The 23,372-nt window shown below is 41.0% G+C and overlaps 1 protein-coding gene across 1 annotated transcript; it reads left to right on the top strand.

Annotated features, from left to right (window-relative positions):
* The first annotated feature begins 8,791 nt into the window (after window positions 1-8,791).
* On the top strand, window positions 8,792-23,207 carry ube2d2 (ubiquitin-conjugating enzyme E2D 2 (UBC4/5 homolog, yeast)). The gene is made up of 7 exons (XM_073486963.1): window positions 8,792-9,038; window positions 10,874-10,937; window positions 17,683-17,714; window positions 18,078-18,155; window positions 18,343-18,448; window positions 18,882-18,975; window positions 21,883-23,207. Exons 1-7 carry the CDS (start codon window positions 9,015-9,017, stop codon window positions 21,926-21,928), a joined length of 444 nt encoding a protein of 147 aa, XP_073343064.1. The 5' UTR covers window positions 8,792-9,014; the 3' UTR covers window positions 21,929-23,207.
* Window positions 23,208-23,372: the final 165 nt, after the last annotated feature.

Below are 23,372 nucleotides of genomic sequence, written 5' to 3'. Positions count from 1 at the left end.
TGTCACTCTGCCTGCCGAGTACTGCAGTGTAAACAGTGAAATCGAACCTTAAGGCGGACGAACTTTGGCCTGCAGGCCCTACTTTGGGCAGCCCTGCTTTAAATAATGGTAAAAACATGCAGTTAATCCCAGTTTATATGTGTATAGCTATATACTCAAAGCTAATTGATCATTTAAGAGCCTATACAGTCATCATCATCATCATCCACTGAGTTTAGAGTTTTATTAAGAGCACCAGTGAAACCAGACGCATTACGTTCTGTCTTTATGACGCTAATGTTATTTTTTCAATGGACAAAGGCGTTGACTCAACTCATTTATTTCTCATTCCGTACAGTTTGACTTGTCACACCAGGAGAAGCACAGGTGTAACTAATAACATTAACGATGCAGCTATTCCATTTGAGTGAACCAGTGGGCCATGTCAGTGAGCCAGCATGCACATTAGCAGGGCCCTGACACTGGGACGTGTGGAGGGAAACACAGCCATGGTAAATGGTATTAGTCACACCTGTGTTTGACACGTCAGAACATCCACCATGGGGAAGGGATTGGATTGCAATATAATGAAATATATTTCTCATATTCGCATACATGAAAAAAACTGTATTATAAAGCAAATTAATATGTTTCAACTGGTTTATTCTCGTTATGATGGACTGCTCCATCCAATGAACAGTGACGTGGATTGTTATTTTCATTATTTCCCATTGGTTAATCATTTAATCTATATTGTAAAAGATTACAAGACATGTGCTGTAAGGACTTTTTCCAGGTATCATCATGTCTGCTTAATTCACAAAACAACCTCACCCACAACGATACTTCACCATATTTCCCATATTGTCCCTGCTCAATGGATATCCAGTTTTTCACACATTAAATTGATCATTAAAGGTGCAATATATAAGAATTTACCACCTATCAATTCATACTCAAAACAAAAGGGGGCAGCATATCACCAGATATAACTGTAGCTGCTGTAAGCTAGGTCTCACTGTCCTGCATCCTGCCTCTACCCTCCATTTAGATTTATAGGAAATCAACAGAGATTAGGCCCACCCGACTCTCTATACAAGCCTCCATGTGTGTATTTGAATAGGTGTAATTATGCTATTAGCAAATACCATTAAAGGTGCAGTATGTAACTGGCAGGTTGTCCAATTCACACTCAAAACAAATATGGGGCAGTACCAGAACAATCGCTACCTGCTGCCTACTGTAGCTACCATTAGCCAGTTAGCTCAGTTAGCCTAGCAGCTAGCTGTCCGGACTGAGAGCTTGGAGCACCTCATGTTTTATATGATGGAATAGGGCTAGCATAGGGTCGGGGCTAGCTGGTTAGCATGCTAACTTTAGATGGACGTCATAATGTGAAAACTGTTATTTTGTCATATTCACCTAAAATTCTTACATATTACACCTTTAAGTCCAAATTGTGCACACTCAAGACACCTTAGGGTTGAGTACTGGTACAAAGAGACTGATATCATGATGTCTCTTCTCTGTGTTACTGATGATAAATGAATAAATGAGTCCACGTGGCACTGTTGTAGAAACAGTTCAACGTTAAGTGGCAGATCTGATCTATTCTAGACGGCCTTACTATGTACAATTTATAAAGCATTATTTGGCGCAGACTACTTTAAAGTTATTAAACTAAACTTTTAAGCAAGAGTCACATTCTCACATTGTGGCTCTGGAGCCTGCTAGTTTTTCACACACGCACAGACGGCTTTGCATGACAAGTGAATCAAAAAGGGTGCGAGAAGTCCATTGGTTAAGTCAGAGAGGATGATGTCCTGCCACTCAACAGTGTGAAACACTACTTCCCTTGTTTTTCTCTCTCCCTCTCTCTTCTTCAATCCCTCTTTTCCTCTCTCGCTCCAGCTACTTCACCTCCTCCGTGGCCTTGTCACATTCTCTCTTTCCCTCTCTCCTTCACCTCGCCCCCACACTCTCTGCCTCTCTGTCCGATCCTCTCCGTATATGCTTTGTCCTTTGGCTCCATCTCTGTGCACTTCCCTCTGCTGAATATCACTAAAATCCATAATGTGGGTGAACTACCGGGCGCAGCAGTCCATCCGCCACAAGTGACGTGTCTTTGACTGATGCCCCCATCCCTCTCTCGCTTCACACACTCTAAATCATTCTCACCTGACTGATGAATTGCTGTGTTGTGTTGTTGTGTGTTTGTAAGAGAGGATGCATTTGTGTGTGTGTGTGTGTGTGTGTGTGTGTGTGCCTGATGGATGATGCATGAGGATGTAGGCCGCTTAGTTTGTTCCAGTGTAGAAGCAGCTGAGCTCTGGTGCCCAGCTGCATTACAACACACATGCAAACAGAAATGAAGATGTAAAAATACCCATGCACACATGAAGGGGAGCGACTGATGTGGGGGCAAAGGCAGATGGATGGATGTTTGAGGGGGGTCGATGTTAATTTAGTCCATCATTTCAGGGGATCCACATTTCCTCGCACCGCCCCTGCACAACTGCACCCATGTAGACACACGGACAGCCATACTGTAGGCATATGCACATGCAGTCTTTGAAGTCCTACGTGCAAAAACTGCAAGAGCCCGCACGCCCCCAGCCCACCCCACCCCCTTCCGAGCACGACGCACGCACGGAATACCGGGGCATGCCCAAGCGACGCATCCAACTGTCAGCTCCGCTTCTTCCGGCAGAGAGACCTTGAGAGTTTATTAAGGGGAGCCAGTGGGAGAGACGGCCAGCTAGCCAGGCACCGTCGCATGTGACAGGCTGCGTGCGTGAAAGCGCCGCTGCCATGCCAGCCTTATAGTGACCCGATAAGCACGACAATCTGTGCAGGCTCCGCGGATCATAACCCGAGCGGAGCCCCTCCTCGCCCCCCCATAGTCGCCCACGCGTAAAGCAGGCACAGACCCTCATAAACACATTAAATATTCCATAATCCAGTGATGCAATTACACCATTAGGGCGGGATGCATGAGCATCGTCGCAGCATCCCTAAACCCAATTTTGCCTCCGATTGGACACAAGAGGGGGAAGCCAGGGAGACCTTTACGGAGACGTGGAGGCGCGATACGCACAGGAGAAGCACGATCACCCGCTGACATTTAGGCCTAACTGAGAAAACTTCGCCTTTAAAACGACTCGCAAATCAATCTAGTGCACTCGCGGGTTTTAAACGTCACATCAGCAGAAACACCAGGCTGAGTCCATCCTACAGGCCCGTGTGATTAAACCCAAACTCACTGGGATGGAGGTGCGCACTCGGCCTGGCAAACTTCTCATCCTACCTGCCGTTCAAACCGTTCGATTACCTGACTCTGGCTCAGATTTGGCGAAAAAAATACAACTAGATCGCGAATGTAGGCCAACCCGAAGAGGCAAGTCGGCACGTCCAACACTGGGGCGCCACTAAGACGTGCAGCGACAGACACACAGGACACGAACACCAAAGACAGAAAGCTGAAAAATCCTTGAGTCTCCGAGTGACAAGTCCCCCATAGCATCTTACCCTCCCTCTCTCCCCCTCTCCCTCTCCTTACATCGTTGCTTACATGCAACATTATCCCGTGACAGCCGCCACATCCACAGCAGAGCCACAACACCAAAGATCGCAGGTTATGCGTAACATTTATTTACCTTTATGTCTGCCTTTCGCTGTCATCGTCACACCGCTTGATGTTTCATTGGAACAAGATGCTCATCTCCCTCTCTCCCTCCCTGCTTTTCCTCTCTCTATCACTCTCTCGGTTGTGTCTCTGTAGGGTATTATTCAGTAACGCGAAACCACCGCTAGGAGTGGAGCGCGTAAATGGAGCTCATGCAGCACAGGGTGTCGCACAATAGCTCTGGCTATACATAGAGGGAGAGACATCCCCCCGTTAGAAAATGGGGTAATGCCTCGGTGAGGGGGTGAATTCTAATAGAATAACGAGGGAAGACCCTGATTATGGCGTATCGTACTGGATGGATACCCCCCAACCCCCCTCCCAACCCCTTCCCCATCATCACCACCACCACCTCCCTCCCCCTGAAAGGTTCAGAGGCACATGCATGGTGACTCGCCAACCAAATGGGCTTCTTTTATTATGAGGTGATAATAAAAAAGGCATGGAGCGAAAGCAAAGGGAAACAAACGTGCGAGTGATGATAAGAGACACTGGTGCAGCAACAGGGATGCAAACAGAACATAAAGCATGAGTTACAGCAGAATTATTGGCACAGAGGTAGCTCTCACTGGCCGTGCAGGATTTGGCATGCCTACATTTGATCACCCGGTCGGTGGGACTTGCGTTGCTGTCGGACATCCTGGAGACGGGACGGGAACGGAGCCGAGGGGGGTGAGGGGGGGGCTCTCTCTTCTGTCAAGGGCCGAGACTGTGGTGTCGGGTCCTCCGGCAGGCGTCGAGAATATGCGCGGTTGCTGGGTGCTTTTCTTGCTGCAGTAGTGGCATCACTCGGTGGAGTCTCCGTGCTCTCTCGGACGGGGGAAGCCTGCTGCTGCGCCTGCGGTGACTTTGGGGGAGGATAGGCGGATACCTAGCTGCTGTTGTGGCATGCTTGGATCCCAAATTTGTTTTCTTTTTCTTTTGTTTTTTTTTCTCTTTTTCTTTCTTTTTAGTAGACGATGGTGTGGGGGTGCTGATGCAGCGGTGGCGGAGCAGGGAGTGGGGGTGGCGGGGGGAGGAGGGGGGTAGACTCTGGAGGTTAGAGGGCGAGGAGACGCCTTGGAGAGAAGAGAGACGCGCAGGCTCTGCCTCTCCAGGACGCCTCTGCAAGCGGTGCCGTGCTGCTGGCAACACCCCGGAATGGCGAAAGAAGGAACTCCCACGCAGATTCACGCACACGCGGGAAGACACACACACACACGCTTACATATACGCACACACACACATATATTTACGCACAGTCAGACTCATACTGCCATCCTGTGGAGGCATTGATTACAGGGCTTCCCCCTTAACAACAACTCTGTGGAGTGTGTTTGTGTGTGTGGGTGCGTGCACGTGCGAATGAAAGTGTACAGTAGGCTATTTGACAGCAGATCACGTGAGCCTATAGGATGGTGTTTTTTATATATATATAAGACAGACTGGAACAAACCAAACCAAAGGATGAAGGTGATGTGAGAGTTGATCAGAAGTCTTTGTTGATCTGTGTGACAGAATGGACAGAGAGCACATTATGTCATTAACATATGATTGAAGAGTAATACAGATAGATGTTTCCAAAAAGACAGGTAAATGTTAACAATACAGAGCACGCTGTGAGGCTGTGAGGCTCAGTACTCCTGAAGACAAATAGTTGGGAGGATAATAGTGAGGCAAAAATGTGAAGTCTGGCCAGAAGATGGCCCCAAAGGAATGGCCATGTTGCTGCCACTGATGGTCCAGTTTGTGCATCTGACTCAGTTTGTCAGGCTCAGCTGTACACTGTCAGATTTGGATAAACTGACTGGGGTTGCAGAGGTATGACATTTTCATGGTACGATTACCATCTGAGAAACTATCATGGTTTCATGGTACACAGTATTACACAATTACTTTTATCAGTTACATTGACCTTTTATAGAGTGAAAACAGAGGGTTTTTTTATGGATTTATTGATAGGACAGCTTAGCAGTGTCAGGAAACAGGATGAGAGAGGGGAGTGACATGCAGCAAAGGGCCACAGGTTGGATTTGAACCCTGGGCCCCTGCACATGGACACAGCCTCTGTACAGGTGGCACATGCTCTACCAACTGGGCTGCGGGGACAGTCTCCAGAGGGTTTTTTTTTATTAAAACAAAACAATTTCATAAAATGTTCTGTCATGACAGACATGCAACTTGATATAAACTTGAAAAACGCTTTTAAAAACGACATTAAGTTAGTAGTTTGCAAAATTAAGAGTAGAATTAATACCGTAGATAAGAAAATGTACACAGTATGATAATCGTCAAGGTATACCACGGCCATGTATGGAACAGAGCCATCGTGTATTTCCTGCCAAGACGATCAGGAACAAAAAGCTTTTTTAACAGAAAATTAGATTGTAATTGAACCAAAGAGTTCCTATTTAAAAACCTTCATGAACTTTCTCAAAATGTAGTAATTGTCTTTAAAGATATGTTTCCATATTCATGTCCCCAATCTCAATTAGGGAAAACAGGGGCCTAAAGGGAACTGCCATGTGTCACTGTCAACTATTTAACTGTTCAAATGTGTGAAAAATTCAAAAGATTGAGGAACCTCCTGTATGTATCCATGCATCTGAACCTAAGGTGTTTGATTTTACATTTTCTGTCTGGATCTTACTTTGAGAACAAAAGAGATTGGAAAAGATAGCACACTTTGTGTATACTCTTTATTGTCTTAACTTGTGGTGTTTTTAACTATAATGTATACACACCTACTTTCTTTGCACATGTTACTGTACAGTACTATCCTGCGCCATTCCCCATTCTCTATTCTTTACCTTATTTGTTTAGTTTTTGTTGTCCATGTTCTCAGCTGTATGTCTATTTCTGTGTAGATACACTGTGAGCAATGTAAAACCGGAGTCAAATTCCTTGTATGTGTACACATACTTGACCAATAAAGCCACAATAAAGAATGCTGTGAAAACATCTAGTTTGAAATCTTAGATCTCTGAATTTGACTACAATATGCTACTACTAGGCTGATACTCATATTATTGCTTCCACTCCAAATGCCACTAATCATGTGTTTCCTCCCTGAGTGCAAATGTAAAACCGAGTCTAGATGAAGGCTAGAAAGGAAAATGTGAAAATCTGAGGACAGATTCATTCTTTTCCTTTTGGACATTATCTTTAATGGTTTTGTGACATAAAAATCCAAGGGCTGAATATAAGAACAGTAAGGACAGATCCATAATTAAAAAATTCTGAAACTTCTGTATTGGATCTATATTTAATTGGTGAACAGTGCTCAGCTCACAATGGTTTACTACTTTTTGCTATAAGTGGCTCAATCTTTTGCTTGAAAACACAGAGAAATTGTCTTTGGGACTTAATATAAATGACTTCATATACATTTAAATATATTCCTAAATAAATTCACAAGATATACGTAATATATTTCCTGCTTTCTGTGCACATTACTGTGCTTGTTGGCTTTACTTACTTATAACTCAAGTTTATTTGACAAATGGTGTCATGGAAATTAACACTCGTGTTTTTCTGATTCAGATTTGTCATAAGCTTTGGTGTATTCTATCAGTTTCAATACTGTGTAGAAAATGTTATGTTCAGGAGCTTTGCAAAATAAATACTGTACTTATTGTGTATTGCTGCGACTTGTTTTCTTAACTGTAATTCATAAAGATAGTTGCTTCACATTTTGTGCTGTTGCTTGTGACTTTTGCTGAGGTTATCAGAGGTGGAGTTTGAAATATCATTTTTAAGTTACTATGATCCGCCCACCTTTTAACATACACACCTTTACCTGAAATAGTCAGGTAGCCGCTCTATAGCTCGACTTAACACTGCAAATCGAAAGAAAAAAAGGGCATTTTATGCTACACGATCCTAACACCCACGGAAATACAAATAATAACATACAAGTACATACAAACAGCAGTTAGCCTAAGTAGGTCTAGCTAACATGTGGATACCTTCTTATGTGCCCTATGCTGTGCCCACGATCTCAAACCAGCCTTTGTAGTCATATCACTCCGCGCCGAGCAAACGCCGACTGTAGTTCATCTACCCCCCTTTAATTTTTCATAATGTCGATAAATATCGCCAACGGATTGAAACATTCGTAACCATAACCATTTCACTGTGCGTAAGATCATGCCAGTGAATCTGTAACTGCGGTAATAAACCGGTTTAGCACAGGTTCACAGTAGTTCACCTCATGCAAAATACGTGCTGGGTAGACATTTTGGCTCCGTACAGACCATGTGAACACAGCCGTGCCGCCGCATGCTCGGAGCCACAATGATGCCAGTTGCAGTCCTACGTCGGCAGCGTGCACTGTGCCCTTTACGTGCGCATGTCGGAGGAAGGCTTTTTAACGGCAGCGCAGTGACAGACGCGTTCCAACAGGAAGACTTCCGGCTCTGGGGTTTCGCCTTCAGAATAAAAGGGTGACGCTTATGTCACTGATGTAGTAGTAGTAATTTTCGCAGGCAATATACATGTAAATGAATTAAACATCATTTATTGGTGTGATAAAAAGCAGTAAAAATGTCGTGATGTGTAGAGTGAAACGTGGAGTTGACTGAGTCGTTAAAAAATAATTAGAAACTGTTTAGATAATTGATAAATTGTTTAGGTATTTTTCAAGCAAGTGCTCTCTGGTCCTGCTTACCGGATGCAGTTTTAGTTGCATGTTCATCATTGCAAAATTAATATGTGTGTTTGGACTCAAGGTCCAGCATTTTGAACATGTGACTTCAGGTTCACAAAATATTGTGATGGCATTTTTCAGGAATTCTGACACGTCATTAACCAAACCTACATAATACTTGGTAAGATCAACGTTTTAAGGTAGCCTTTATTGGTTATACAAAGAAGAGGAAAGATGAATTGTACAGTAAGTTTTTTTTTTCTTTTTTTTGACCGTCTGCATTTTTATTTTTATTTTTATTTTTCAAAAACATGTGTAGTTTAACTTATAGTGTCAGGATGAAGTGCAGCTAAGCAGAATCGTTTTTGGCGCACCATTTCTGACGTTTAGGGTAAAACAAATGATTTCGTTATTTAGATTAACAGCGATCAGGCTCTTGTTGTGAAGAGTTGAAATCGGAAGTGTTGTCGTTGTTGCCGCTGGCTGAACACAGGCCGCAGTGATTTGGTAGCCGCCGCAGTAGGAGGAAGGACCGCGGTTCTACCCCTTCTATATTTCAGTAACGCCTCGAAATTTTATTGGTGGTTAATCCTGGTAGCGATCAGTAAATTGAGTGTACAGTAACGGTGTTCTATGTTAACTAAATCCTAGTATTTCTAACGGACAGTGACATTAATCGCCATTTTAATTGCACGTTTCCCTGACAGAACCGCTAGCACAACAATGGCTCTGAAAAGAATTCACAAGGTAAGGAAGTGAACGGCGAGGCCAGGATTTCGCAGTTTCGCTTGGGATTTAGCTCAAATTTTGCCCATCTAACGTTTGTCGTTGAGTTTATTAATCTGGGAACGTTTATTGACTAAAAATATCAGGCTCGGGTTTAACCAGCAGCTAACGGTCAGTGAATAGCGAGTGACGACAGTGAGAGCAGCGATGCGCCGCCTGAGCTCAGCAGTGCTGCTTCAAATGGGCCAACTGAACCGTTAGACTTACAAGTAGCCTTTAGGGGTTACATGTTCGTGGTTACGGTATGTCAAATATGCCCACCATCGACATTTTTAATGTATTTCAGTTTCTATTCGTGATTCTGGATATAAAGGAATGTTAGCTATGCCGGCTACTAGTTAATGATATTAGCCGTGTGTTAGCTAATTCAGGCTAACATTATCTGTCCCGGTGGTTGGCTAACTCGGATACCGTTAACATTAAAGGGTTCTTCTGATCAAGCTAGCTTACTACAGTACCGCTGTATCTTTACAGTGAAGCCACTGTAGTTTGTTTTTCTAAGTGTTTTGTGTTTTCACATATCTCCCCTGTAGGTCCTATGTACGATAGTGAAGGTAGCTAACATTATTTATTGCAGTTACCCAAGCTAAGCTTGATTTGACAGATAAGTTGTCGAGCTAGCGGCAACGTTAGCTTATTTTAAGAGGACACTCGCGCTTATTTTATCAAACGACTTGCCATTTCTTACTATTCTGTGTAGTTAACTTTGTGAATTTACGAATATGTATGCATGTAATTCAATTGTTACAGCCCAGACCTAACTTAAGGATGGATGTGACCTAAGATAGCGTATATGTGTATCCCGTTAATTTTTCATAAGGTTGTATTGTCTTCATAATGCACAACCTGTAGGTAATTTAAGTAGTCATGATATAATAGACGTGTTATTATTTATATTTGACATTGTACATGTTTGTACTCGACTAACGAGCAATAAATAGGGAAATGCTAGCGATAATGTTAGCATTGAGTCGCTGTGGTAAAAACAGGCCCCACGCGTTGTTTCGCCTTTGATGCCATGTTGCTGTCAGCGGGCGAGCAGCACATCGTTATTATGCCGTTTGTTGGATGGATTTAGATGAATGTTGTGCTTTGTCTTGTTGGTAATAATCCCTCGAGTAACGTTTGGTCGTGTCAAAACGTGGCTGAACAGTCAGCATAATGTTTATGTCACTTGACATCCTGTGCTGTAGTCGAACCGGAGCACCTAGTATTTACGCTAAGCTAACGTTTGCATCGTAACGGTGCAATGGTAGCTGGCACACACAGCTAGCTTACATCCAGATTACCGTCCTGTCTTGGTTATAGTAAAACCTTTGCCGTCGTGTTGACGTGATCTCAGTTTGGCTGTCACATGTACTACCTGTTGTACCTGGAGAAATACCATTACGTAATAGCGGCCACTCCAGTAATCAAAGCTCAGGGTGTCACTGACTGTAGTGTTGTTGTGTCAGTAGGATTTGCTTTTTGAGTTATTACATTTGCAGTGAGGCTGTGTAGCAATTGCAGTGCCACCCGCCATCGCATCTATTTACAAACATGATTTAGTCAACTATGAAAAGGTCTTATACTGGCCTTGTTAAGAGGTAAAAAATGTTTTTAAGAAGACCATCAGATTATTAGTCTGTATTAGTATCAGACTATTATTGATCTTTTTTCAGGTGTATGTTTATTGTGATGTTTGGTGTTCTCATTTCCATTTTTTTCTGTTACATAGCTTATTGTGTGGAAATAATTGGAAAAATTGCACCATGCTACAGGACCTGATCAACTGATTTGTTGTTTGTTTGTTTCAGGAGTTGAATGACTTGGCACGGGACCCACCAGCCCAGTGTTCTGCAGGACCAGTAGGAGATGACAGTAGGTTCATCATCTAAAGCAACACTGTCCTAGTAGCTGTGTGTGACAGGGGCTCAAAACTGAACAGTACTCCAAAAGAAATTCTTTGTTTACCCTTCCCTTATTTTGTCCACATCGTTTAAGAACTTAACCAGCAGAAATGACTATCTATTGGTCAAAATACTCATTCTAATTTATCACACACTGTTTATTTAGCCTTTCAACTGTAAGATAGATATGACTTGCCTCCAGATATGCTCTCTCAGGTTACATGTTCTGATTATTGTGTTTAGTTTGGATGAGGAAAATTGTCCTCAATATTTCTATTACAGCCGACTGCGTCTGACATATATTCAATGTTTTCAAGCCTAAGTCTTGTAACCCGGAAAGGAAATCACAAGCATCAGTGAAGGTGCTGGCATTTGATCCGTGGAGCTCAGTGCATTTTAGTAAATGAAGGAAGTACTTCTGTTTTTTGAGCAAGCTATTCCAGGAAATGCCTGGACTGCCTCTTTCACTATAAAACCATAATATTCCCTTCTCTATTGTTTCACGTCAATTTCACTTTTGCTTTCAATGCACGTTTAAGGGGAGTTCTCGTCTGGCTGGTATGTTATTGTTTTGAAATGTAGGAGTTAGCAGAGAATGTCATTTTTTTATTTATTTTCTCTTTCAGATTCTTTGTCACATAAAAACTTATCCAAAAATAAAAGTCTGAAGGGATTCAAGAGCTTTTCAAAGCTTTCCTAAGAATTTAAGTGTGTATGTATTTCATACATACTGTAGGTGTTTCCTTGGAAGGAAATATTTCTTTTAAAATTAGAACTGCAAAGGTCAGTCCGGGTCAGTCCAAAGAAAATTAATTTCCAACTATTTTGATAATCACCAATATCATCAATTTCAACTTCTTCAATGTGAGGATTTGCTGCTTTTCTTTGTCATTTGTGAGATTAAAATAAGAGTCTTTGGGTTTTGAACCGTTGGTTGAAAAATAAAGCAACTTTCAGATTAGGGATGTGTGCGATTAGATGATTAAACGTTGCTACCCTCACTAATCTGCACCAAAAATACTAGTAATTTAAACACATTATGAGCATCATTTCATTAATATTTATCTTGCATATAAAAATCATTTGAACTGAAATGTCATGTCTTCCTCTTTGAATATTCCTTTTTTTTAAAGAGCACCCATTACTAAAATGAATAATGCTGGTTAATCGTTGCTTCTGAGATGTAATATACGTAAACATTTTTGGACAATGTTTAATCCTACAGATATAACTGCTTTGTTTTGCGTTTTTTCTGAGTGCTTTCTTACTTTTAGAGTAGTTGATGTATCTAATTTGAAACATCCATTTAAACGTCAAGGAAATTAGTCATTAGGAACATCCCTATTGAAGGCATCACTATGGGCTCTGCGAAATTGTGATGAGCATTTTTCACAATTTTTTCGACATCTTAATGACCAAATGAGTAACTGAATAAATAAATAAATGTACTCATTGCATCCTAATTTCATTTTTAATACTAATCAAAAACGGGTACAGTTTAATACTGACTGGTTAGTTTCCAGATTTGTCATTGTAATATGTAAGGATTATCCTGAAGGCATTATCATAAAAAAACACCTTGAACATAGTTACACTGTATAGTTTAAATGAAGTGTGTCACGATAGACAGATATTGAGGATAATGGTAATAATTTAAAGTCCAATATTGATATCGTGTTAATAATTCCCATATCATGGTATCCTATGAACAATCCAGCACCTCTTAAATCATCTCAGTTTCGTTCCACGTGCACATTGTCAGAGTAAGAGGCAGGAATACACCTTAATGCTGGTTGCCACCAGCCATAATACAGAAAAAGAAGAAGACGCAGAAACTAGCTAGCCAGTTGTGTTGCTACGACTGCTGAACAAAATCATGTCGGAGGAGATGACGGGCGGGTAGATATCATGATGATAGTGGCAATGTGAATTATTTTGGCCACGATAATTGTCTGATGAAAATCTGATATTGTGACAGCCCTAGTTCAAATACAGAAAAAATATTATTAATCTGAGATTATCTCATATCACCAGCAGTTCAGATCTCTCTCTTCAACATCCCAGCCACCTGTCTCTGCTTCAATGTCCTTGTTGTTCACTCATTTCACAGTAGCTTGTTAAGTTAATAGTTCATTGCCATTGTAATGTGAACCAAGTTAAAGTGGACAGGTCACTCAAAACCTTTTGTCAAGTTATCAAAAAACCCAAATACATTTGGATTTTTACCAGTCAGGTTAACTGGTATCTTTACTAAATTACCAAAATGTCACACTCTTTTGATGGTCTGTGTGGAGGTGTTTTTTGTTTGTTTGTTTTTACCATTTTAAGTGTAAGAGTTCGGGTTGGGCCGATGGATGATGGCAGTGATTTAAATGGCTCTCCACCAGAGAGCACAATGAAGTGTCCCCTCAGAGTTGCCGTAGGCCAAGAGTTGTTGTTGTTTGTGATATGTGGGGAGAGGAAATGAAAAGAAGTATGTTGCTGCTCAGTGCACTAACATTACGTCTCCATGTCCCGTTTATTATTTTCTTATGAAACCAGCTCAGTTAGGTGAACCCAAGACACCTGGTTAAATTTGTGGCAGCAGTGCTTCTTTTCCCGCAGGTCGCTGTTTCTCTCAGTCACGCTGTTTTTATACACCGTTTTCTTAGCTTATCTTCCTTGGCTAGTCGACCAACGTTGTTTTATGCATACAGTCTGAGGCTGAACAAAGCTAAGTTATGGACATGTGGTGTGGAGACGAGGACACTTTTAAACCTGGCACAGGGATGTATGTCGGTGGTGACAGGACATAGTTTCCTCTGCAGGGTGAGACAGTCGGAGGTTCATGTCAGAGCAACGGTGGGAAACAGCAGCGGCTTCAGTGGTGAGCTAATACGCAACTGATGCCTTACGACAACACTGAGGGGACATGCTGCCTCAAATTCATAAACGACAATGTCATTGTCCATCATGATGTTTCACTGTAGACATCGCCCAACCCTAGTAAGAGTTGTACATTATCAAGGAGAAATTGCATTGATGTATAATTCCACCTGATATTCAATAAAATACCTGCCATAAAGGTATTAGATTGTCCTGCTTGGCATAAATAGTGGACACTAATTGGTTGATTTATGGAGCCAAATTATTGTTAGACAGATGTTTCTCATAGGAGTATCGGTGTGACTGCAGGATGGCACTTGACATATTTTCATCAGCTAGCTTGCTGTAAACACAACATTTACATGCAGTAGGAACTTGTTTACACCATTCGTGTCATTTGATAAAGGTTATTTACTGCACTCGCATTGCACAAGCTAAACAAGATCAATATACATATGTTCCGTTGTAATGTAGGTCATGCAAAGTGTGTGTTATGTAACTTTGTGTTATTGTTTCAAAATGTTCAAGCAACAACAGATTTGGTCCATATTTTTCCATAGTGTTTACACACACAACACAGTTTGGAAGTGTAGATTACGTTACCTGTACAATCAAATGAAAGTCATTGTAATAGCCCAATAATAAATAGCACATTTGTAAATCTTATCATGATAATTTTGTTGTTTTAATATCCTCCAACTTCACATTACCTCCCATCTCTTTTACTGTATATAAGGAGGACAAAATGTCAGCGTTATTAGTTGTGTGTCAATCCCTTGTACACTGTAGGACTTCCTGAAATTCTTATGAATTCTAATAATATGCTTCAATGTACAGACAAGGAGAGATTTGTAACTTGTTATTATAATTTGTCTTTTAATCATTCAAGTAGATTGTTGTTTTCAATTAATATATATATATATATATATATTACAACAGTTGTTCTGCTCCGGTGAGCCATAAAACAACCACGAGTCTGTGTATATTGACAGATGCGTGACCGTGATTGTCATCATACACAAGAAAGACAGTTATCTTGCTGCTATTACAATAACAGCAGTGAAGGTAACGCAGATGTGTTCCCACTCGCCTGATGTAGGTATAATTATTACACATTGCCAGAATCCAAACAGTTCCCTTAATCATCACAGTCTGCAGTTGTTCTGCAATATACTGTGTATTTAAGTCAATTTCAAGCCATTTAAAGTTTCATCCGGTCTGTTTTGCTAATATGTTGGTAAAAGTTCTTAACTCCACATAAAAGGCGCCTTTATTGTGACAGTGATTCCAATGGGGAAGAAAAAACTAATGTCAAATGAAACGCATTAATTTGAACATAAGCTTTATGGATAAATTATATGACATACTCTAGTGGTAGTCTTAAAAGGTTAACAAAAAGTAAATGAGGAACAGTAATGCTGCAGCTGCCTGTACAGGGGTGAGCTGATGCGTATCACTACTGAAACACCTGGGTTCCACAGGGGACAAACACCCACACCCTTGTCTCATATTTGAGGTTTATGGCATATGCAGGTAGGACCATATATGTATTCATGGATCATCTGGGCATCTCATGTTGAGCCCAACAAAAGAATCCCTGCAGTTATCTGTGCATTGTGCAGTTTGAATAAGAATATTTAGAAAACCTTAAAAAAAATGTTTATTCACAAATCTTTGCATATTCATTAAGGATGCTTTTATGCCTCTAACCTGGCAACAGCCTTGGCCGTAGTAACTATGTTTTCGGGTTGTCCGACTGTCCTTCCATACGATTCTGAGCGTTCAGAAACGCCTCGAGGGAATTTGTTCAAACTTTTGGCACAAAAGTCCACTTGGACTCAAGGATGAAATGATTTTAATTTGGTGGTCGAAGGTCAAGACTTCATACTCTAATTAGGACAAAATTTCACACAAACATGAAATGATGACACGATGACATTTAAAAAGTAAAAAAAGGTCAACTTTACTGTGACATCATTACGTTGTGCAAAATGCTTTTCTGGCCATTATTCAACGGCGTAGCTTAGAAACAGAAGGTGAGATTGTGATGATACTTCACACGTGATTAGTCTATGCTGCTGGGTTTAGATGCATGTGAAGCATCCGTCTCATTTGTAGCTTCTGGGCAGCAACATCCATATTCGAAGCATCGTCTACTGTCATGGCTACAACTTCTTCTGTTTTATCAGAATCGGCTTTATTGGCTTTAATCGACTTTATTTTTTGTTTCTCTCAGTGAACTTAACATACTAACAGACATACATTGGTACTGTAGTCCACCATAAGCTCATTGTGACAAAGCTCTCCAGCAGTCCTCTGTACTCCTCCATAGATATTGTAATACATCATTTAAATAAAGGCAGTGTGCTGGAAATTATTTACTGGAATCACAACGTGTATGATTCCAGTCAATATGGTGATAATTTCCATCACGGCAAACAAACGAACAAAACCTTATATCTTTTTATTAAATTCATTGAAAGTCTTAACTACATGCATGGGTCTGCAAAAATATGAATGTAAACTGCAACGTGACTAGTTGGTGGAGGTATACAATCGTGAGGCAGTAATACTAGTTGATACATTTTTCAATGAGTAAAAAAATAATTTAATGGCATCCCAAAATCTTTCCAAAAAGAACAACCATTTTATCATGTGCAAGAAGAAACAACATTTGTCAAAACTGACAGTAAGTCAACACTGCTGCTTCTTATAACCGAGTCTGACATGTTCCAAATAGATGAAACCTGTGAATATTAATGTCAGAAATATATATTTAATTTAGTTATTTCTATTCCTGTAAAAATGGACTCTTGTGTTCACATTAGATCACGCACATTAGAACAGTACATTTTACCTGAGGGCAGTAGCTTGAGGGGATGCAGCACTTGCTTGTAAGTTGTCTTTAACACAGCTTTTCTGTGTCCCAAATCATTACCAACAAATGTTTAACCACATGAGTGCTATGAGCCGCCTTCCTTAAAATCGAGTTGAGAAAATGCACAGGCATGTTTCAACAGCTTTTTCTCTATACCATAAAAATATTTTTGCATGACGTCAAGGCAAGGTTTCCCGTGATCAGATCATTGCAGCACACAGGCATTGATAAGAGGAACTAGTGTCCGAAATTGGACAATTTAGAATGCAGTTTTTTTTAAATGATCATCTTAACTTTTGATTCATTTGTGATATGTATTTCAATTGTGTTACAATCAACATATTTGTGCATCTCTACACTTAAACAGCACTGTGGGAAAAATCAATAGCAGCGACGTTGCTCTTTGCATGACGCTTCCTGTCATCCAACATCAAATGAACCACTCTACTATAAAAAGGAAGTGTTTCTTATGCCACATTATTGCTGTGTTTTAGTTTCTTCTTTATGTGACGTCTGTCCTCAGACCTCAACAGGATGCTCGCATTAGTTTAACTCGCAAAGTTTAAATGCTGCCAAATAAATGTTTGATGGTTTGTTTTGTTGTCACAATTGTTTATATATGTATGTATGTATGTATGTATGTGTGTGTATGTATGTATGTATGTATGTATGTATATATATATATATATATATATATATATATATATATATATATATATATACATACATACATACATACATATACACACACACACACACACACACACACACACCTCATATCACGGAAGTGATGCCCTCTAAAGCAGTACAGTTTCCAAGAATAGCAGTCCTGAGTTGCACTTTATGTAAGAGCCTGTTCTTCAACTGTACACAAACATGCACACTTCATGTGTCATTATTTAATCTAACACTTCTCAGCTGCACATTGTGTTCTTAATGTTTCAAAATCAATTTCTCTGTTTTTTTGTTTCAGTGTTTCACTGGCAAGCCACAATAATGGGACCTGTAAGTATTCACTTGGCCACAGCCTGAGTTGTACTGCTGTATTTTTTTTATTTTTTATTTCTGGATAGTAACATTCACACATACAATGATAGAATGGTCTTGTCATCATTTACTCTCAAGACCTGAACTCTCGACTTTGAATTATGTTCTTCAGACAACTTGACCAATACAGGTTCTGATAGCGATAGTAAACTGAACTTACTGCTTTCTAAATCAATTTAGTCAGTTAGTTAACTTTTTGTAAGCCAGCGTTTTCAGTTGACAGCAGCCTTCATATTTAATTTCTTTATTCCATTTTGTGTGCGTTCATTTGTCTTTCTTGCACGTGCTAAAGAGATGAATGGGTTTCTGTCCCCCCATTAGAATGACAGTCCTTACCAGAGCGGGGTTTTCTTCTTGACCATACACTTCCCCACAGACTACCCCTTCAAACCGCCAAAGGTAAGAAAGACATAATACATGAATCACAAAGAAGTAGTGTACATAAAAGTGTCAGTGAGCCACAGAGTGTGCCTTTTGCTTGCTAAAACATACCACAGCTTCATATGATTCAGTTTCCTGTTGTTCCTCACCTGTCCCCTTTGCTCACCCCTCCCCCAACATTTCTTTTGTCGCCGTCTGTTTTCAGGTTGCATTTACCACAAGAATCTACCACCCAAATATCAACAGCAACGGCAGCATTTGTCTTGACATTCTGCGATCACAGTGGTCTCCAGCTCTCACCATCTCCAAAGGTAGGCAGTTTCTGACTGGTCTCCAGACGTTGAACTGCACATATGGTTGCAGATAAATGACAGATGCTTCTGCCTTTATAAACAGGATGTTAAAGAATAAGGAACAGTGGAAACATGTTGGTTTCCTTTTTAAATGAAAATGCTTCCCACATATTACACATAACAATGTTTGTCATGCAGGGGTCCTTGTGCTAAACTGGAGTATCTGTCTCTGTAAATGTCAGCCTTCACCCTTTTTATCCAGTGCTGGGTTGTTTCCGGACATGCTTGTAAATCTGTCCCTCATGCATAACAGTTTCTATTTAAAATCCCAATTACATGATCAACACTTCTGTGGCCATGACAAATACTCAAACTGCCATCAGAGGGAAATTAAAATATGTTTTTATTTGTCAATACTGATTGGTTAAAACCTTGCCCTGGTCCATTGCAGTCCTCCTGTCCATCTGCTCTCTGCTGTGCGACCCAAACCCGGATGACCCCTTAGTACCCGAGATCGCCCGCATCTACAAGACGGACAGGGAAAAGTAAGTTATTAGTTTCATTTCTTTTTTGTCTGCATCTTCTGGGTGTATTCTGATTTGTTTCTGTGCTTCATGCCTCTTGTCAAAATGATTCTTTGGGTCACCAGCCTTTATTTTTTAGATGATCTACAACCCAAACTGATGAAGGCTTTGTTCAGACTGCAGGCAATTAAAGCTAAGCTCAGACTAAAGGATTTTAGCACTGATTTTCCAGTCACAGACGGTTTTTGGAGATCATTGATAGGGCTACACAATTATTTGTAATATGGCAAAGTGCAATATCCTAATTGCAAGAAGATACAATATTTTGATAAAGGTAGAATGTGCGGCATGAAAGTACTTTAATGAAGTACTGCAGAGATGCTCTGACCTACAAGTCTTGTTCTCCATATGTAAGAAAACAAACAAATGTCAAGTCATCATGATTAGAATAATTTTTTTGGTATCCGTCAGCCCCAAATCAAAGGAAAATCGGTGCTCGATCCTGTAACAGTCACCATCTGTGAACTGTTCAAAGACGCGATCATGGAGCTCAAGGACACGCCACCAATTCCTGCTGGATATCTAGCAGCCGAAAAATCTGGCTGAGTCGTAGACAGGATCAGCAGCTCGAAATGAGCTACAGCTCAACCACAATACGATCAGCCAGTGTCACGTCACAAAAATAATCCTTGCTGCCCACGTATCCTAGTCCATCCTCTCACCCATATTCTTGTCTTTTTCTTCCTTGGTTTTTCGCAGCAAGTCAGTGCACAAACAGCTTGGGCTGCTTGGACCGGGTCATTCCCGTGTCACGTCTCATGTGTCTGATCTTGTAATGTGTGACCGCCTGTCGCTGATCGGCCTTGTAGTGTACAAACCACATCGACTACACGACAGGATGCTGTGTAGTGTGAACAGTACAGTGATTTTGACAACTTTGAAGGTTGTGTAGTGTGACTAAGGCATTAGATTTGTTTCTCAAATCAGATCTTCAACACAGACTGTCCCCACTGTTATTTCTAAGTGATCAGATTTCTGTGTCCAGACATCACCAACCTATCTGCATTTGTTGCTGCGGTAACAACATAGGGGACAGTAATTACGTACTCTGGTGACGTGGCTTTCCAACACGAAAGTCTCCCCCCAAATAACAGCGGACCATTTATTTTAGTCTGTCCACAGACTGTTCTGTTATAATCCATACCATCTGCTAGTAGCGGCATGGATTCTGCTGGTCTGATGCAATTGCGTCACTCTGGACTCAACCGTGTCTCCTCCAAAATGTAGTATATTGGCCTACTAAATTGTTTTCATTATTATGTTGTGGTGACAAGTAATGGCTGCCTGGATTATGTTTAGAGATACAGTTTCTTTGAGTGAGTGAAGCTGTATTTGGAAGGGCACTTTGGTTCAGGTGAGGGAAAGATGGTGATTTTGGTTAAATGTTTAATTAAAAAAACCAAAAAAAAAACCCTTGTGTCTTAAGTCACTGTTGACTTTATCTGTAATACAACTGGCCATGATATTTTCCTAACCTCAACAAAGTGCTGCCAGTGCCTAAACATAACCATAAAGAAGTTGAATTATGCTGTGGGCACTAGGAGTGGATAGTGTATTGCAAGATTGCCTATATTGGCAGAAAGAAAATTAATTGTCAGAGAACATTTTACTTATTTCAGTATCATCATTTTTGCGACCTGCCCTGTGCATTAATCAATAACAATTCCTGATCGTGTTAATAGAAAACATAAATTGGTCTGCATCACTTTTCCATTAAAATGTATTTGACGTTGCAAATTTGGGCATATATAAACATAATTTGTAGGAGACTGGACTAGATTTGGGCTGCAGTCTGAACAAGAATAAAAATGTCAAACGTACTAAAGCCTGTTCTTTCAAATTACAATTTGAACTGCACTTCTGTAGCACTGGGTTAAATGTCCATTGGAACACGTATCTCATAACGTGTGGCTAGTAGTCTATTTTTTACTTTATCGTTGTTTCACAATACAACATTTTAGCCCTGTGTTTTGTCAGTTTTATGGGGATAACCCCAAAAACTCAGGACAAACTCCGCATGGGAGCAGGGCCAGCAAGCCCTAGGCTAAAGTCGGGGTTAGCCCATTTTGGATTGAGCCAGAGTGAAGCTTTCTTAGCCTGGGGCTAAGAAGGTTTTAAGGATGCTTTTAGCCCGGGGCTAAGTGCAATATGAAAAGCCCAACCGATGGACAAAAACTCCATCTAGCTGCTCATTGATTATCAAAGCATGGTTACTGGAAAAGAGTGTAAACATGGTTTGTCTTGTTTTATTTATGTGTACAATTTGATCTTTAAAACGTAACTATTTTGACAGTGTTCATTATGCTGCTGCTTATCAATCACACTCAATGAACGAGTATTTTCTGCTGCATGTGTACCTCTCTGCTCACATGACACGATAAACAGAAATGAGGAAATTCAAACCACTCTTAGCTTTCGTTCCTTTTTGTCCCATTTATTGGTATCTCCTGGCACAACATGCCACACCAATATGCTTAATAAACAAAGTGAGTACATAGAGGATGAGTGAGAACCTATCGTTTTTGTTGGGCTGTATCTGTGCTTCAACAGCACAATTTGTGCTGTTGCTGATAGGCCAGCAGCACTGACTCGTAGCAGTTTGCTGTAGTGGGAAAAGGAAATAAAACCAAATCCACTGACTTTCAGTGCAAGATGGCAGAGTGGTATGTACCCCTGTAGAGGGCCAGCCAGCTGGTGTCTGCTGGATGGCAGAAAACTTATTATGTGCTAATGTGAACTACTGGATATGACAGTGCTGCAGCTTCCTACAGATTTTTTGTGAAGGATGTCACAAAATAATAGCATGTTGGTCTTTACAGTGCGAAACAACTAACAACCCTCCCTCTCTGTCTCTCTGCTTCTTCACAGGTACAACAAAATAGCTCGGGAATGGACACAAAAGTATGCAATGTAGTGTTGGGGTAGAATCATGGCCAACCACCTCTACGACATAAGGTTAGGGGAGCTTCAGACGTAAAGAGAAAACAAACAAAAAACCATTCAAACAAATGAAAAGTTTAAAACAAGATCTTGTTGGTTTCCATTGGAGTGCTTTCTTTGAGCCACGCCTCCCCTTCACCAGAGTACCTGTAAAAACTCCCTCTGCCCCACCTCCTACGTTCTCTCTCTATCTCTCTCTTCCTTCCCCCTCCTCTGCCCTCCCCTCTCCTCCTTTCCCACCTCTCAGCTCACCTGCCCACCCTCCAGTGTACATATTGTCAACTTGCAATGGTAACACCCATCTCTCCCTGCTCCTCTTTCACCTCCTCCCTCCCTCGTGACCTCTGACCCCGTCTTCTCACCTCTGTATTCCATTACATTTTTACACCATGCAGGTTGAACCCCCCCCCCCTACTCCCCTTTTTCCTACACACGCCTGCATCCTCACCCACCTTCCCCAGACGTCAATCACTAAAAGCATTCCTTTGAACATCAGTAAAACTTTGAGGGGACCCTTTTTTCTTTATTTCCCTGATTTTATTTTATTTTTTTTTAGGGGGGTGGGAGACAATAAGATGGAGGGATTTTTACACTCTGCACCCTTTCTTGTTTTGTTGTCCTTATAATTCCCATCTGTAGAGGTGACAATTCAAGAAAGCAGTTTTCGCACGCGAGTCGAAGGGCACTCTGTATTTTATACAATAAAATATGTAAAAGAAATCATTGCAGGCTATGTAAAATGAAAAAAAAATAATGCACATGGCCTATTTTGGTCTTCTGTTGGATTCTATGAAAGGACTTGAATTTATCCCCGCACCACCTGCTCCTGACCCTGCCCTCATCCCACCCCCACCTAACCCAAGTTGCCCCCTTTGTACACACACATAGACACACATGCACGCACAAATGTAACCCCATGTCACCCCCACCACTATCACCAACTTTTCTTTATTCACAAAGTGGAGGTTCTGGACCAGGTATTTAAGCAATTTATTTTTCTTAGTTTAACCTGTGTTTTTATCCCCCTCCCCTCCCCATAACTCTTTAGGTTGCATTTTTTTCTTTTCTTTTTTGTTTTCTTTTTTTGTTTTTTTGCTATTGTTAAATTAGAGGCTAACATCTTAAATGGCTATGGGACTGGCTTGGGCTCTGGGTGCGAGGAGAACCCACTCTTCTTGCACAAAACCTCTGTATATTGAATTACCTGAGAGGCTCGTTGAGCTTTGTGTGTTGATTAAACTGTGTAATAAAAACCCATGACTCCTGTGTTGACTCATTCTCAGGCCCTTTGGAGGACATAACAGAGGTAGGAAAGGGACGTGTGAAGCCGGGTCACATTCATGACCTAGTTTTACATGAGTTTGACAGGAGGAGTAATACCTGCAATTACCAGATGGTATCACTGTTATTTGATAGTC

Source organism: Pagrus major, chromosome 18 (genome assembly GCF_040436345.1).
Source record: "Pagrus major chromosome 18, Pma_NU_1.0".
Classification (NCBI taxonomy): Eukaryota; Metazoa; Chordata; class Actinopteri; order Spariformes; family Sparidae; genus Pagrus; species Pagrus major.
Note: the sequence above shows the minus strand (reverse complement) of the source record. Positions and strands in the feature narration are given on the sequence as shown.

Excerpts from the sequence above, each read along its gene's own strand:
- ube2d2 (XM_073486963.1), top strand. The coding sequence starts at position 9,015 with ATGGCTCTGAAAAGAATTCACAAG. Across the intron at positions 9,039-10,873 it reads CTCTGAAAAGAATTCACAAG|GAGTTGAATGACTTGGCACG; the intron begins GTAAGGAAGTGA and ends TGTTTGTTTCAG. Across the intron at positions 17,715-18,077 it reads AAGCCACAATAATGGGACCT|AATGACAGTCCTTACCAGAG; the intron begins GTAAGTATTCAC and ends TCCCCCCATTAG.